General features: G+C 47.4%; 1 protein-coding gene across 1 annotated transcript in view; it reads right to left on the minus strand.

Annotated features, from left to right (window-relative positions):
• NUP133 (nucleoporin 133) overlaps positions 1–16,352 on the minus strand; it is a 112,576-nt gene that overhangs the window by 51,773 nt on the left and 44,451 nt on the right. The window contains exons 9-11 of the mRNA XM_069954709.1: positions 11,417–11,564; positions 10,739–10,886; positions 3,067–3,224 (exon numbers count right to left, since the gene is read on the minus strand). Of these exons, the coding sequence (XP_069810810.1) occupies positions 3,067–3,224; positions 10,739–10,886; positions 11,417–11,564 (454 nt within the window). The remainder of the gene's footprint in view (positions 1–3,066; positions 3,225–10,738; positions 10,887–11,416; positions 11,565–16,352) is intronic.

Here is a 16,352-nt window from a genome sequence, read left to right on the forward strand (position 1 = left end):
GTGTTCACACATAGCATTTTACTGGCGTCTATTAGCCACAGAATACACAAATGCAGTAAAATGCTATATTAGTCACAAAGAAAAAAGCCCAATTCATAGCAAGATAAGGCTAATTAAACGCTATGTAAGAACATAACCTTACAGGCTCTAAAGGGAACCTATTATTATAGCTTTCAAACTGTAAATCAGCAGGGGACATGATATAAAGCAAGTCTGCCATTTACATTCATTATTTTAGTTTAGATTAGTTCTCACGCTATGAAACAAAGCCATACTTACTGTATCCAGGTCCAGTCTCCTGAAGGCAGCTATATACCAGCTATACTTACTGTATCCAGGTCCAGTCTCCTGCTATATAACAGCTATACTTACTGTATCCAGGTCCAGTCTCCTGAAGGCAGCTATATAACAGCTATATACTTACTGTATCCAGGTCCAGTCTCCTGAAGGCTGCTATATACCAGCTATACTTACTGTATCCAGGTCCATTCTCCTGAAGGCAGCTATATACCAGCTATACTTACTGTATCCAGGTCCAGTCTCCTGAAGGCAGCTATATACCAGCTATACTTACTGTATCCAGGTCCAGTCTCCTGCTATATAACAGCTATACTTACTGTATCCAGGTCCAGTCTCCTGAAGGCTGCTATATAACAGCTATATACTTACTGTATCCAGGTCCAGTCTCCTGCTATATACCAGCTATACTTACTGTATCCAGGTCCAGTCTCCTGAAGGCAGCTATATAACAGCTATACTTACTGTATCCAGGCCCAGTCTCCTGAAGGCAGCTATATAACAGCTATACTTACTGTATCCAGGTCCAGTCTCCTGAAGGCAGCTATATAACAGCTATACTTACTGTATCCAGGTCCGGTCTCCTGAAGGTTGCTATATAACAGCTATACTTACTGTATCCAGGTCCAGTCTACTGAAGGCTGCTATATAACAGCTATACTTACTGTATCCAGGTCCAGTCTCCTGAAGGCAGCTATATGAAAGCTATACTTACTGTATCCAGGTCCAGTCTCCTGAAGGCTGCTATATAACAGCTATACTTACTGTATCCAGGTCCAGTCTCCTGAAGGCAGCTATATAACAGCTATACTTACTGTATCCAGGTCCAGTCTCCTGAAGGCTGCTATATACCAGCTATACTTACTGTATCCAGGTCCAGTCTCCTGCTATATAACAGCTATACTTACTGTATCCAGGTCCAGTCTCCTGAAGGCAGCTATATACCAGCTATACTTACTGTATCCAGGTCCAGTCTCCTGCTATATAACAGCTATACTTACTGTATCCAGGTCCAGTCTCCTGAAGGCAGCTATATACCAGCTATACTTACTGTATCCAGGTCCAGTCTCCTGCTATATAACAGCTATACTTACTGTATCCAGGTCCAGTCTCCTGAAGGCTGCTATATAACAGCTATATACTTACTGTATCCAGGTCCAGTCTCCTGCTATATACCAGCTATACTTACTGTATCCAGGTCCAGTCTCCTGAAGGCAGCTATATAACAGCTATACTTACTGTATCCAGGCCCAGTCTCCTGAAGGCAGCTATATAACAGCTATACTTACTGTATCCAGGTCCAGTCTCCTGAAGGCAGCTATATAACAGCTATACTTACTGTATCCAGGTCCGGTCTCCTGAAGGTTGCTATATAACAGCTATACTTACTGTATCCAGGTCCAGTCTACTGAAGGCTGCTATATAACAGCTATACTTACTGTATCCAGGTCCAGTCTCCTGAAGGCAGCTATATGAAAGCTATACTTACTGTATCCAGGTCCAGTCTCCTGAAGGCAGCTATATAATAGCTATACTTACTGTATCCAGGTCCAGTCTCCTGAAGGCTGCTATATAACAGCTATACTTACTGTATCCAGGTCCAGTCTCCTGAAGGCAGCTATATAACAGCTATACTTACTGTATCCAGGTCCAGTCTCCTGAAGGCTGCTATATAACAGCTATACTTACTGTATGCAGGTCCAGTCTCCTGAAGGCAGCTATATAACAGCTATACTTACTGTATGCAGGTCCAGTCTCCTGAAGGAAGCTATATAACAGCTATACTTTCTGTATCCAGGTCCAGTTTACTAAAGAAATGCTATATAAAAGCTATACTTACTGTCTACAGGTCCAGTTTACTGGAGAAATGCTATATAAAAGCTATACTTACTGTATACAGGTCCAGTTTACTGGAGAAATGCTATATAAAAGCTATACTTACTGTATACAGGTCCAGTTTACTATACTATACTTACTGTATAAGTATTGCTCATATATCTACCTTCAAGAGACTGGACAATCATTAAACAATTAGACTATAAAAAAACTATTCAGTATCTGGGCATTAATGGCCTTTTACACAGACAGATTATCATCAGTCTATATAAAAGTAACAGCATTCAGGAAAGGAGCGGGAAAAAGCCTGATCACATCTTTTGAGGAGGCTTTAAAATGTATTTCTATATATATATATATATATATATATATATATATATATATATATATATACAAAGGCAAACCAAAACACAGATGTGTACATGGGGTATACTGTACATAAACATGCATATAGGATATACTGTACATATAGGATGTACATGTATGTGCTGTCAGTTTCCAGATGACACAGCAGTATATACTTACCTAGTGTGTTGCTCCTGTAATCCGGTATCCTGTTCCTCCGGCTCTCCTGTCCAGCAGCTGTAACTTCAGACTGCTGCTTCATCCAGAATGATTGTCAGTTGGGGCCTGAAGACACAGAGACTGGATGGGAGAGCCAGGAACAGGATGATAAATCACAGCAGCAATGCAGTGGGTAAGTATGTACTGCTGTGTGATCTGGAAACTGACAGCACAGATATATGTATATCCTATATGTACACAATATGCTATATACACTTCTGTACTCCGTTTCCATGGCTGCACAAATGATACCAGGAGCATTTGTGCAGCCCAGCTGCTCTATTTTAGCGCCCCCAGCCATCAGTGTGGAGGGACCTTTTGTCACATAATAAACAATCACAGGAGAGTTATAGCAGCAAGGCACTGTACCTGATTACTACTTGCGGCTAATGAAGAGGACAGAGAATCTTCAACTTCTTCCGGCAGCACAGAGACACTCTCACGAGGAACAACAGCTAGAAGGCCGCTGTTTCTTGTAAAAAAGACCGGCAGGTCTGTGCAGGAGCCAGCGCCAATAATGTGATCTCCTGTAAGACGACAGACAATTACAGAAAAAATACAAAGGAGCCGTGTGAGACGCTATGGAAGAAAGGCAACAAAATAAAGGCAGGTTACTGGCTGGTAGTAGTAAAAATGAAGGCAGGTTACTGGCTGGTAGTAGTAAAAATGAAGGCAGGTTACTGGCTGGTAGTAGTAAAAATGAAGGCAGGTTACTGGCTGGTAGTAGTAAAATAAAGGCAGATTACTGGCTGGTAGTAGTAAAAATGAAGGCAGGTTACTGGCTGGTAGTAGTAAAAATAAAGGCAGGTTACTGGCTAGTAGCACTGAAAACTCAAAATCCCCAAGGACAGCCATAGGATTCAGAGCGGATTTTAAAGGATATAAAGCATTTTTTGCTTAGTGTGAACTCCCCCTTAGGGTACAGAGACAACATAAAGAGCTTAATACAGCAGAAAATCTGCAGCATATATAGTGTCTGAGAACAGAGCCCTAAAGTCTAACTATTTTTATAACAACCTTCTGTTTGTATGGGTGGGGGTCTGGGTGCTGAGACCCCTGGCGATCACTAGAATGAAGGGGCAATAACGCTCACTCTGCCCCCTCTCCACTGTCACCAGCTATTACTAGCAGTCTAAGCTATAATGGGAGACTGTGAGACCTCTGGGATACGTGACTGCCGGATGCTCTATAGACTTCCATTATAATTCTGTGGACTGCTGGTATAAGTGCTTTATACCAGAGAAGGGGGGTGCAGCGGAGGTCTCAGCACCGGGACCCCCACCCACATGTCAGGCGCCTGGTACACTTTAAGGTCAGCTGTGGTTTCTTTCTTCCTGCACTTACTACGCGATATTCAGGTCGGAGGCGTTCCAGAGAAGAGGCAGCCGCCCTGCAGCAAGTCACAGAGATCTTCTCCACTTCAGCAGAAGAGCAACATGTTGGGAAACCGGGAATGAACTAAACCGCTGAACGTCCAACTAAAGAACGGACACACTCTCCCTCCCCCAACCATAAGTAACCACCCAACGCTAGGGTCTCCGTCACTGCGGACAGTCAGACCAAATGCGGGCAGTGATGTCAGGTGTCCGTCTGCAGAGGCCGGCCCAGCCAGGGTGAATGCTGATTGGCCAGCGGCTGTACACGCCCATGTGAGTTACGCCCCCATGGGCTGATCTTAAGGCCCTATTACATGAAGCAATTATCAGGTGTATTTGGTCAATCATCACCCATTACAGACGATAATCGCTTTGTGTCCGACAAGGGAGCAGCCCCCCCCCCCCAATCATGTGTGACAAGGGAGCAGCCCCCCAATAATGTGTTTGACAAGGGAGCAGCCCCCCCCCAATAATGTGTCTGACAAGGGAGCAGCCCCCCCAATAATGTGTCTGACAAGGGAGCAGCCCCCCCCCAATAATGTGTCTGACAAGGGAGCAGCCCCCCCCCAATAATGTGTCTGACAAGGGAGCAGCCCCCCCCCAATAAAGTGTCTGACAAGGGAGCAGCCCCCCCCCAATAATGTGTCTGCCAAGGGAGCAGCCCCCCAATAATGTGTCTTGACAAGGGAGCAGCCCCCCCCCAATAATGTGTCTGACAAGGGAGCAGCCCCCCCCCCAATAATGTGTCTGACAAGGGAGCAGCTCCCCCCAATAATGTGTCTGACAAGGGAGCAGCCCCCCAATAATGTGTCTGACAAGGGAGCAGCCCCCCAATAATGTGTCTGACAAGGGAGCAGCCCCCCAATAATGTGTCTGACAAGGGAGCAGCCCCCTCCCCCAATAATGTGTCTGACAAGGGAGCAGCTCCCCCCAATAATGTGTCTGACAAGGGAGCAGCCCCCCAATAATGTGTCTGACAAGGGAGCAGCCCCCCAATCATGTGTGACAAGGGAGCAGCCCCCCAATAATGTGTCTGACAAGGGAGCAGCCCCCCCCAATAATGTGTCTGACAAGGGAGCAGCCCCCCCAATAATGTGTCTGACAAGGGAGCAGCCCCCCCCCCAATAATGTGTCTGACAAGGGAGCAGCCCCCCCCAATAATGTGTCTGACAAGGGAGCAGCCCCCCCCCCCCCAATAATGTGTCTGACAAGGGAGCAGCCCCCCAATCATGTGTGACAAGGGAGCAGCCCCCCAATAATGTGTCTGACAAGGGAGCAGCCCCCCAATAATGTGTCTGACAAAGGAGAAGCCCCCCCCCCAATAATGTGTCTGACAAGGGAGCAGCCCCCCAATAATGTGTCTGACAAGGGAGCAGCCCCCCAATAATGTGTCTGACAAGGGAGCAGCCCCCCAATAATGTGTCTGACAAGGGAGCAGCCCCCCAATAATGTGTCTGACAAGGGAGCAGCCCCCCAATAATGTGTCTGACAAGGGAGCAGCCCCCCAATGTGTCTAACAAGGGAGCAGCCCCCCAATGTGTCTAACAAGGGAGCAGCCCCCCAATGTGTCTAACAAGGGAGCAGCCCCCCAATGTGTCTGACAAGGGAGCAGCCCCCCAATGTGTCTGACAAGGGAGCAGCCCCCCAATAATGTGTCTGACAAGGGAGCAGCCCCCCCTTAATAATGTGTCTGACAAGGGAGCAGCCCCCCCTTAATAATGTGTCTGACAAGGGAGCAGCCCCCCAATAATGTGTCTGACAAGGGAGCAGCCCCCCAATGTGTCTGACAAGGGAGCAGCCCCCCCCCAATAATGTGTCTGACAAGGGAGCAGCCCCCCAATAATGTGTCTGACAAGGGAGAAGCCCCCAATAATGTGTCTGACAAGGGAGCAGCCCCCCCCCAATAATGTGTCTGACAAGGGAGCAGCCCCCCCAATAATGTGTCTGACAAGGGAGAAGCCCCCCCAATAATGTGTCTGACAAGGGAGCAACCCCCCAATAATGTGTCTGACAAGGGAGCAACCCCCCAATAATGTGTCTGACAAGGGAGCAGCCCCCTCCCCCAATAATGTGTCTGACAAGGGAGCAACCCCCCAATAATGTGTCTGACAAGGGAGCAGCCCCCCAATAATGTGTCTGACAAGGGAGCAGCACGGAATGAGCCAAAATATTAGTCATTTAGAAGAGCATTCAGGTATATAGTCAGTATAGAAGTATATAGTCAGGTATATGGTCAGTATAGAAGTATATAGTCAGGTATATAGTCAGTATAGAAGTATATAGTCAGGTATATAGTCAGTATAGAAGTATATAGTCAGGTATATGGTCAGTATAGAAGTATATAGTCAGGTATATGGTCAGTATAGAAGTATATAGTCAGGTATATAGTCAGTATAGAAGTATATAGTCAGGTATATGGTCAGTATAGAAGTATATAGTCAGGTATATGGTCAGTATAGAAGTATATAGTCAGGTATATGGTCAGTATAGAAGTATATAGTCAGGTATATGGTAAGTATAGAAGTATATAGTCAGGTATATAGTCAGTATAGAAGTATATAGTCAGTATATAATTATATGGTCAGGTATATAGTCAGTATATAATTATATACTGACTATATATGACTATATACTTCTATACTGACTATATACTTCTATACTGACTATATACCTGACTATATACTTCTATACTGACCATATACCTGACTATATACTTCTATACTGACTATATACCTGACTATATACTTATATACTGACCATATACCTGACTATATACTTCTATACTGACTATATACCTGACTATATACTTCTATACTGACCATATACCTGACTATATACTTCTATACCTGACTATATACTTCTATACTGACTATATACCTGACTATATAATTATATACTGACTATATACCTGACTATATAAGTATATAGTCAGGTATATAGTCAGTATATAAGTATATAGTCAGGTATATAGTCAGTATAGAAGTATATAGTCAGGTATATAGTCAGGTATATGGTCAGTATAGAAGTATATAGTCAGGTATATAGTCAGGTATATAGTCAGTATATAATTATATAGTCGGTATAGAAGTATATAGTCAGGTATATAGTCAGTATAGAAGTATATAGTCAGGTATATAGTCAGTATATAATTATATAGTCAGGTATATAGTCAGTATAGAAGTATATAGTCAGGTATATAGTCGGTATAGAAGTATATAGTCAGGTATATAGTCAGTATAGAAGTATATAGTCAGGTATATAAGTATATAGTCAGGTATACAGGGCTCCAGATGGCGACCAAAATGGTAGCCAATGCGACTGATATTTTGCAAATGGCGCCCAGATTTATTAATCTGGGCGCCATTTGCGACTGGCCCCGGCGGCGGCGCGCTGTCTCTTTAAGATGCGCGGCTGATGCGCGGCTGCCGGGGGTGTCCCGTCCTATCCCCGGCAGCGCGGCGCATCAGTGAGCTGCCTGGGGCCCTGACTTCCGGCACAGGAAGCGCACGTCAGAGACGCTTCCTGTGTCAGAAGTCACAGCCCCGGCGTACAGAGAGTTCACTGATGCGCCGCGCTGCCGGGGATAGGACGGGACACCCCCGGCAGCCGCGCATCAGCCGCGCATCAGCCGGGGACAGAAGAAGAAGAGGATCGCCGGGGGAGCGGGTTGTCAGGTGAGTTTGTGTGTTTGTTTTTTTTAAATACTGCTTAGCATAGAGGAAAGGGGGGGGGGGGGCATCTATAATGGGGGGAGAGGGGGCCATCTATAGGTGGAGGAGAGGGGGCCATCTATAAGGGGAGGGGGCAACATAGGGGGAGAGGGAGCCATCTATAAGGGGAGGAGAGGGGGCCATCTATAAGGGGAGGAGAGGGGGCCATCTATAAGGGGAGGGGGTATCTATAAGGGGGGGAGAAGAGGGGGCATCTATAATGGGGGGGGGAGAGGGGGCATCTATAATGGGGGGGGGGAGAGGGGGCATCTATAATGGCGGGGGAGAGGGGGCATCTATAATGGGGGTAGAGGGGGTCATCTATAATGGGGGTAGAGGGGGTCATCTATAAAAGGAGGGGGTCATCTATAAAAGGAGGGGGTCATCTATAAGGGGAGGGGGCCATCTATAAGTGTAGGGCAAACTGGCTGCAGACACTGGGAGATAGATATATGCACAATTATTATTATCAGGGCCCCTCAGGTGTCTGTACTGTAGGGGGTCACTTGCATTAGTCACTAGGTGAGAGATATATCTATCTAAGTCTAGCTCAGTATGTATAGACTGTTGCAAGCTTTTAAAGGGAACCTGTCACCCCCGGTGCCGGGGTGACAGGCTCCCAACCCCCCGTTAGAACCCCCTATACTCACCTCATCGCGCCGGGTCCCGCTTCTGAAGGTGGTCGGGTCACGGATATCTCAGCCGCTGCAGCCCGGCGCGCACACTGAGAGATGAGTCCAATGCTCATAGAGAATGACGGAGCGCTGGACTCTCCCGTCATTCTCTATGAGCGTTGGACTCATCTCTCAGCGCACGCCGGGCTGCAGCGGCTGAGATCTCCGTGACCCGACCATCTTCAGAAGCGGGACCCGGCGCGATGAGGTGAGTATAGGGGGATTGGGAGCCTGTCACCCCGGCACGGGGGTCGACAGGTTCCCTTTAAGTTCAAGTTCAGAAGAGTAAGCCTCATTAAAAGGCTAGCCAAGTGAGGCTGAAGTACTGAGTCAGACTGGATATGGTTGTCAGACTGGATATGGTTGTCAAGTTGCAAGTTTCCATGTTGAACATTTTCAAACTAAGAAAAGAAAGGATCTAAAGGAGGAGGAGGAGGAGGAGGAGGAGGAGGAGGAGGCTGCCGTGGCCTCTGCACACAGTAAGTCCCATTTAACATAACATTAATTTTACATGGTTTAAAATGTTGGCGACCAAATATTCTATTTGGCGCCTAAATTTTTCAGGTTAGGAGCCAATGGCTCCCAGGTAAATTTTTTAGTCTGGAGCCCTGGGTATATGGTCAGTATATAATTATATAGTCAGGTATATAGTCAGTATAGAAGTATATAGTCAGGTATATGGTCAGTATAGAAGTATATAGTCAGGTATATGGTCAGTATATAATTATATAGTCAGGTATATGGTCAGTATAGAAGTATATAGTCAGGTATATAGTCAGGTATATGGTCAGTATATAATTATATAGTCAGGTATATAGTCAGCATAGAAGTATATAGTCAGGTATATGGTCAGTATAGAAGTATATAGTCAGGTATATGGTCAGTATATAATTATATAGTCAGGTATATAGTCAGTATAGAAGTATATAGTCAGGTATATAGTCAGTATAGAAGTATATAGTCAGGTATATAGTCAGTATATAAGTATATAGTCAGTATAGAAGTATATAGTCAGTATAGAAGTATATAGTCAGGTATATGGTCAGTATAGAAGTATATAGTCAGGTATATGGTCAGTATATAATTATATAGTCAGGTATATGGTCAGTATAGAAGTATATAGTCAGGTATATAGTCAGTATAAAAGTATATAGTCAGGTATATAGTCAGTATAGGGCTGGGTTCACACTATGTATATTTGAGGCTGTATTTGGTCCTCATGTCAGGTCCTCATAGCAACCAAAACCAGGAGTGAATTGAAAACACAGAAAGGATCTGGTCACACAATGTTGAAATTGAGTGGATGGCCGCCATATAACAGTAAATAACGGCCATCATTTCAATATAACAGCCGTTGTTTTAAAATAACAGCAAATATTTGCCATTAAATGACGGCCATCCACTCAATTACAACATTATGTGAACAGATCCTTTCTGTGTTTTTAATCCACTCCTGGTTTTGGTTGCTATACAGCCTCACAAATACAGCCTCAAATATACATAGTGTGAACCCAGCCTTGAAGTATATAGTCAGGTATATAAGTATATAGTCAGGTATATGGTCAGTATATAATTATATAGTCAGGTATATAGTCAGTATAGAGTATATAGTCAGGTATATAAGTATATAGTCAGGTATATGGTCAGTATAGAAGTATATAGTCAGGTATATGGTCAGTATATAATTATATAGTCAGGTATATAGTCAGTATAGAGTATATAGTCAGGTATATAGTCAGTATAGAAGTATATAGTCAGGTATATGGTCAGTATATAATTATATAGTCAGTATAGAAGTATATAGTCAGGTATATAGTCAGTATAGAAGTATATAGTCAGGTATATGGTCAGTATAGAAGTATATAGTCAGGTATATAGTCAGTATAGAAGTATATAGTCAGGTATATGGTCAGTATAGAAGTATATAGTCAGGTATATAGTCAGTATAGAAGTATATAGTCAGGTATATGGTCAGTATAGAAGTATATAGTCAGGTATATAGTCAGTATAGAAGTATATAGTCAGGTATATAGTCAGTATAGAAGTATATAGTCAGGTATATAAGTATATAGTCAGGTATATGGTCAGTATATAATTATATAGTCAGGTATATAGTCAGTATAGAAGTATATAGTCAGGTATATGGTCAGTATATAATTATATAGTCAGGTATATAGTCAGTATAGAAGTATATAGTCAGGTATATGGTCAGTATATAATTATATAGTCAGTATAGAAGAAGTATATAGGTATATAAGTACACATAGATGTTGTAACTTACCTTGAACTTCAAATGAGATTTTCTCCTGTGGGGCGGCCGCCCGTCTGGTCCCGGTGGAGCAGGCGAACACCAGATCCCTGGTATATACACAGGCGGCAGGACTGGGGAAGCTCGGGATGACAAGCCGGGCGCCGAGCTTATCCTCAGACTACAGGAAAGAATATACATATATATTTATATACACACAGAGCGCAGCGCAGAGAGCTCACACAGAGCGCAGCGCAGAGAGCTCACACAGAGCGCAGCGCAGAGAGCTCACACAGAGCGCAGCAGAGAGCTCACACAGAGCGCAGCAGAGAGCTCACACAGAGCGCAGCAGAGAGCTCACACAGAGCACAGCAGAGAGCTCACACAGAGCGCAGCAGAGAGCTCACACACAGAGCGCAGCAGAGAGCTCACACACAGAGCGCAGCAGAGAGCTCACACACAGAGCGCAGCAGAGAGCTCACACAGAGCGCAGCAGAGACCTCACACAGAGCACAGCAGAGACCTCACACAGAGCACAGCAGAGAGCTCACACAGAGCACAGCAAATCTAACATCAGATCTAAGGCCGCGTCCACAAGGTGGAATTTGTTAGGACACTTCAGAGCAGAAATTCCAAGTGAAAGTGAATTGTGTTGTGGAAATCCTGGTCCATCCGGCCCCTGTATCCTGCTGAACGGAGATGACGGCTCACCTGAAAGGGAGGACTCAGCTGGGTGACCTCCACCGTAATCTCATCGGAGAAGTTGTAGCCTTCATCCTTTACCGTGATGAGAGTGTAATAGCTTATACAGGGAACATCACCAGGATGCCAGGCTGCCGCCAGGATCACCAGTCCATCGCTGTTTGTAAAAGAGAAATAATGAAGTGATACGTAGAACGTAAAAGCTACAGAGGCCAATGGCACCAAATGTCTGACAAGAAATCCACACAGGTTGTGATCACAAGCCGTTCTGCAATATACTCTATTTTCCTAAGGTAAAAACATTATACATATGGCCACTAGGTGTCTCCCTTCAGTATGCATGTATACAGCTGCTGTGTATCCACATTTAGTAGCAGAGAATCCTGGGAGTGCTCGAATTGTACGGTCAGCTCTCCTATCACACAGCGACATTATACATAAAACAGAGCACTGCAGAGCTGATCATAGAATTATCGTAAGTTATTGCCCTCAGTTCATATACAACCTACATGATGGACAGGTGTCTTTCCTTGCAAAAATAAAATGGAGTATATTGCAAAACTGCTTAATATTTGGGGGGTTCCATCCTACATAATATATTTGGGGGGGTTCCATCATACATATTTGGGGTTCCATCATACATAATATTTGGGGGTTCCATCATACATAATATATTTGGGGGTTCCATCATACATAATATTTGGGGGTTCCATCATACATAATATTTGGGGGTTCCATCATACATAATATATTTGGGGGTTCCATCATACATATTTGGGGGTTCCATCATACATAATATATTTGGGGGTTCCATCATACATGATATATTTGGGGTTCCATCATACATAATATATTTGGGGGTTCCATCATACATCATATATTTGGGGGTTCCATCATACATCATATATTTGGGGGTTCCATCATACATGTCACAGTAGAATGAAAGCCGCCATTACACAGTCCACCTGCTCCTGATAAATACAACAGCCCCTCCCCCGGCCGTGTAGATAGAAAACTGAAAGTGCCTTTCACTGGGTCATTTTAGGCTGTGGGGTCAAGAAGGGGTTAAATCTTGGTGACCGTGTGAGAGATGTCGATCTATGAATGTGTAGGCTCCGCCTTCAGGCCAGCCCCGCCTCCTTCAGAGTAAATGACAGCTGGTCTTGAAATGTTTGGGATTCGGGCTGTAAGCCGGCTGTCAATCACCTGAACACTGCTATAAACATCGGCAACAATCCCTCATTTCCAGATATACAGCGATCCAGCACAGACGTCCTCCGGCAGGTGAGAAAGACACGGAATAACACAGGCAATCAATTCCATGGGGACACGGCTGCATCCAACCTGTCAGCTACAACGGCCAAATGGTCTACAGGCCAGACAAAGGGGCCCAGCGTGTAGTATCCCTATATCTCACAGCTCTGGCTGTATATAGCTCTACTATAGCTCTGGAGATGTATATACGTATGGAGAGAGAAAGCGAGAGAGCGAGAGAGAGCGAGCCAGAAAGACACAGGAAGCACGTAAGCAACACAATATAACTCCAAGTAACTCAGACTTCTGTGACATCAGACTATTCACTTAGGAAGCAGCACTGACTGTCACTCACCGTCACCTGCAGTCAAGCGAGACCCCCTCAATAACGTAGGGTCCTAGGCTTCCCACTTCTCACTACCTAGGCTTTCTGGCTGATGCTTTGGTCACTTCTGAATGTTGTTGTTGCTTTCACACTTGTGGTAGCATGAGACGGACTCTACAACCCACACAGGTGGCTCAGGTAGTGCAACTCATCCAGGATGGCACAACAATGCGAGCTGTGGCAAGAAGGTTTGCTGTGTCTGTCAGTGTAGTGTACAGAGGCTGGAGGCTACCAGGAGACAGGCCAGTACACCAGGAGATGTGGAGGAGGCCGTAGTGTCCAGAGGCTGGAGGCTACCAGGAGACAGGCCAGTACACCAGGAGATGTGGAGGAGGCCGTAGTGTCCAGAGGCTGGAGGCTACCAGGAGACAGGCCAGTACACCAGGAGATGTGGAGGAGGCCGTAGTGTACAGAGGCTGGAGGCTACCAGGAGACAGGCCAGTACACCAGGAGATGTGGAGGAGGCCGTAGTGTCCAGAGGCTGGAGGCTACCAGGAGACAGGCCAGTACACCAGGAGATGTGGAGGAGGCCGTAGTGTCCAGAGGCTGGAGGCTACCAGGAGACAGGCCAGTACACCAGGAGATGTGGAGGAGGCCGTAGTGTACAGAGGCTGGAGGCTACCAGGAGACAGGCCAGTACACCAGGAGATGTGGAGGAGGCCGTAGTGTCCAGAGGCTGGAGGCTACCAGGAGACAGGCCAGTACACCAGGAGACGTGGAGGAGGCCGTAGTGTCCAGAGGCTGGAGGCTACCAGGAGACAGGCCAGTACACCAGGAGACGTGGAGGAGGATGTAGTGTACAGAGGCTGGAGGCTACCAGGAGACAGGCCAGTACACCAGGAGACATGGAGGAGGCCGTAGTGTCCAGAGGCTGGAGGCTACCAGGAGACAGGCCAGTACACCAGGAGACGTGGAGGAGGCCGTAGTGTCCAGAGGCTGGAGGCTACCAGGAGACAGGCCAGGACACCAGGAGACGTGGAGGAGGATGTAGTGTCCAGAGGCTGGAGGCTACCAGGAGACAGGCCAGGACACCAGGAGACGTGGAGGAGGCCGTAGTGTCCAGAGGCTGGAGGAGCTACCAGGAGGCAGGCCGGTACACCAGGAGACGTGGAGGAGGCCGTAGTGTCCAGAGGCTGGAGGAGCTACCAGGAGGCAGGCTGGTACACCAGGAGACATGGAGGAGGCCATAGTGTCCAGAGGCTGGAGGAGCTACCAGGAGACGTGGAGGAGGCTGTAGTGTCCAGAGGCTGAAGGCTACCAGGAGATGTGGAGAAGGGCGGAGTGTCCAGAGGCTGGAGGCTACCAAGAGAAAGGCCAGTACACCAGGAGACCATAGTGTCCAGAGGCTGGAGGCTACCAAGAGAAAGGCCAGTACACCAGGAGACCATAGTGTCCAGAGGCTGGAGGCTACCAAGGGACAGGCCAATACACCAGGAGACGTGGAGGAGGCCGTAGTGTCCAGAGGCTGGAGGCTACCAGGAGACATGGAGGAGACCATAGTGTCCAGAGGCTGGAGGCTACCAGGAGACAGGCCAGTACACCAGGAGACGTGGAGGAGACCATAGTGTCCAGAGGCTGGAGGCTACCAGGAGACAGGCCAGTACACCAGGAGACGTGGAGGAGGCAACAACCCAGCAGCAGGACCACTACTACCTCCGCCTCTGTGTAAGGAGGAACACTACCAGAGCCCTGCACAATGTCCTCCAGCAGACACAAATCTGTATGTGTCTGCACAAACGGTTAGAGACTGCCTCCATGAGGACGGTATGCAGGCCCGACATCCACAGATGGGGTTGAGCTCACAGACCGACACCCTGCAGGACGCTCGGTATTTCCCAGAGATCACCAGGATTGTCAGATTCGCCACTGGCGCCCCCTGTGCTCCTCACAGATGAGAGCAGGTTCACACTGAGCACATGTGACAGATGGGACAGAGTCTGGAGACGCCAAGGAGAGCGATCTGCTGTCTGCAAAGTCCTTCAGCATGAGCGGTCTGGCAGTGGGTCAGTAATAGGGTGGGGGGGCATTTCTTTGGGGGCAGCACAGCCCTCAATGTGCTGCCAGAGGTAGCCTGACTGCCATTATATACCGAGACCCTCAGAGCCCTTGTGAGACCATATGCTGGTGCAGTCGGGGTTCCTCCTAATGCAGGACAATGCTAGACTCATGTGGCTAGAGTGTGTCAGCAGTTCCTACAAGATGGAGGCAGTGAAGCTATAGAATGGCCGCCCGTTCCCCTAAATCCCATTGAGCGCATCGGGGACATCATGTCTCCTCCATCCACAAACGTCACTTTGCAGCACAGACTGTCCAGGAGTTGGCGGCTGCTTTAGTCCAGGTCTGGGAGGAGATCCCTCAGGAGACCATCGGCCACCTCATCAGGAGCATGCCTGGGCCTTGTAGGGAGGTCATACACCTCATCAGGAGCATGCCCGGGCCTTGTAGGGAGGTCATACAGACACCCCATCAGGAGCATGCCCGGGCCTTGTAGGGAGGTCATACACCTCATCAGGAGCATGCCCGGGCCTTGTAGGGAGGTCATACAGACACCCCATCAGGAGCATGCCCGGGCCTTGTAGGGAGGTCATACAGACACCCCATCAGGAGCATGCCCGGGCCTTGTAGGGAGGTCATACAGACATCTCATCAGGAGCATGCCCGGGCCTTGTAGGGAGGTCATACAGCCACCTCATCAGGAGCATGCCCGGGCCTTGTAGGGAGGTCATACAGCCACCTCATCAGGAGCATGCCCGGGCCTTGTAGGGAGGTCATACAGACACCTCATCAGGAGCATGCCCGGGCCTTGTAGGGAGGTCATACAGACATCTCATCAGGAGCATGCCCGGGCCTTGTAGGGAGGTCATACAGACACCTCATCAGGAACATGCCCGGGCCTTGTAGGGAGGTCATACAGCCACCTCATCAGGAGCATGCCCGGGCCTTGTAGGGAGGTCATACACCTCATCAGGAACATGCCCGGGCCTTGTAGGGAGGTCATACAGACACCTTATCAGGAGAATGCCCGGGCCTTGTAGGGAGGTCATACATACACCTCATCAGGAGCATGCCCGGGCCTTGTAGGGAGGTCATACACCTCATCAGGAGCATGCCCGGGCCTTGTAGGGAGGTCATACACCTCATCAGGAGCATGCCCGGGCCTTGTAGGGAGGTCATACATACACCTCATCAGGAGAATGCCCGGACCTTGTAGGGAGGTCATACAGACACCTCATCAGGAGCATGCCCGGGCCTTGTAGGGAGGTCATACACCTCATCAGGAGCATGCCTGGGCCTTGTAGGGAGGTC

This window comes from Dendropsophus ebraccatus, chromosome 15 (genome assembly GCF_027789765.1).
Source record: "Dendropsophus ebraccatus isolate aDenEbr1 chromosome 15, aDenEbr1.pat, whole genome shotgun sequence".
Classification (NCBI taxonomy): domain Eukaryota; kingdom Metazoa; phylum Chordata; class Amphibia; order Anura; family Hylidae; genus Dendropsophus; species Dendropsophus ebraccatus.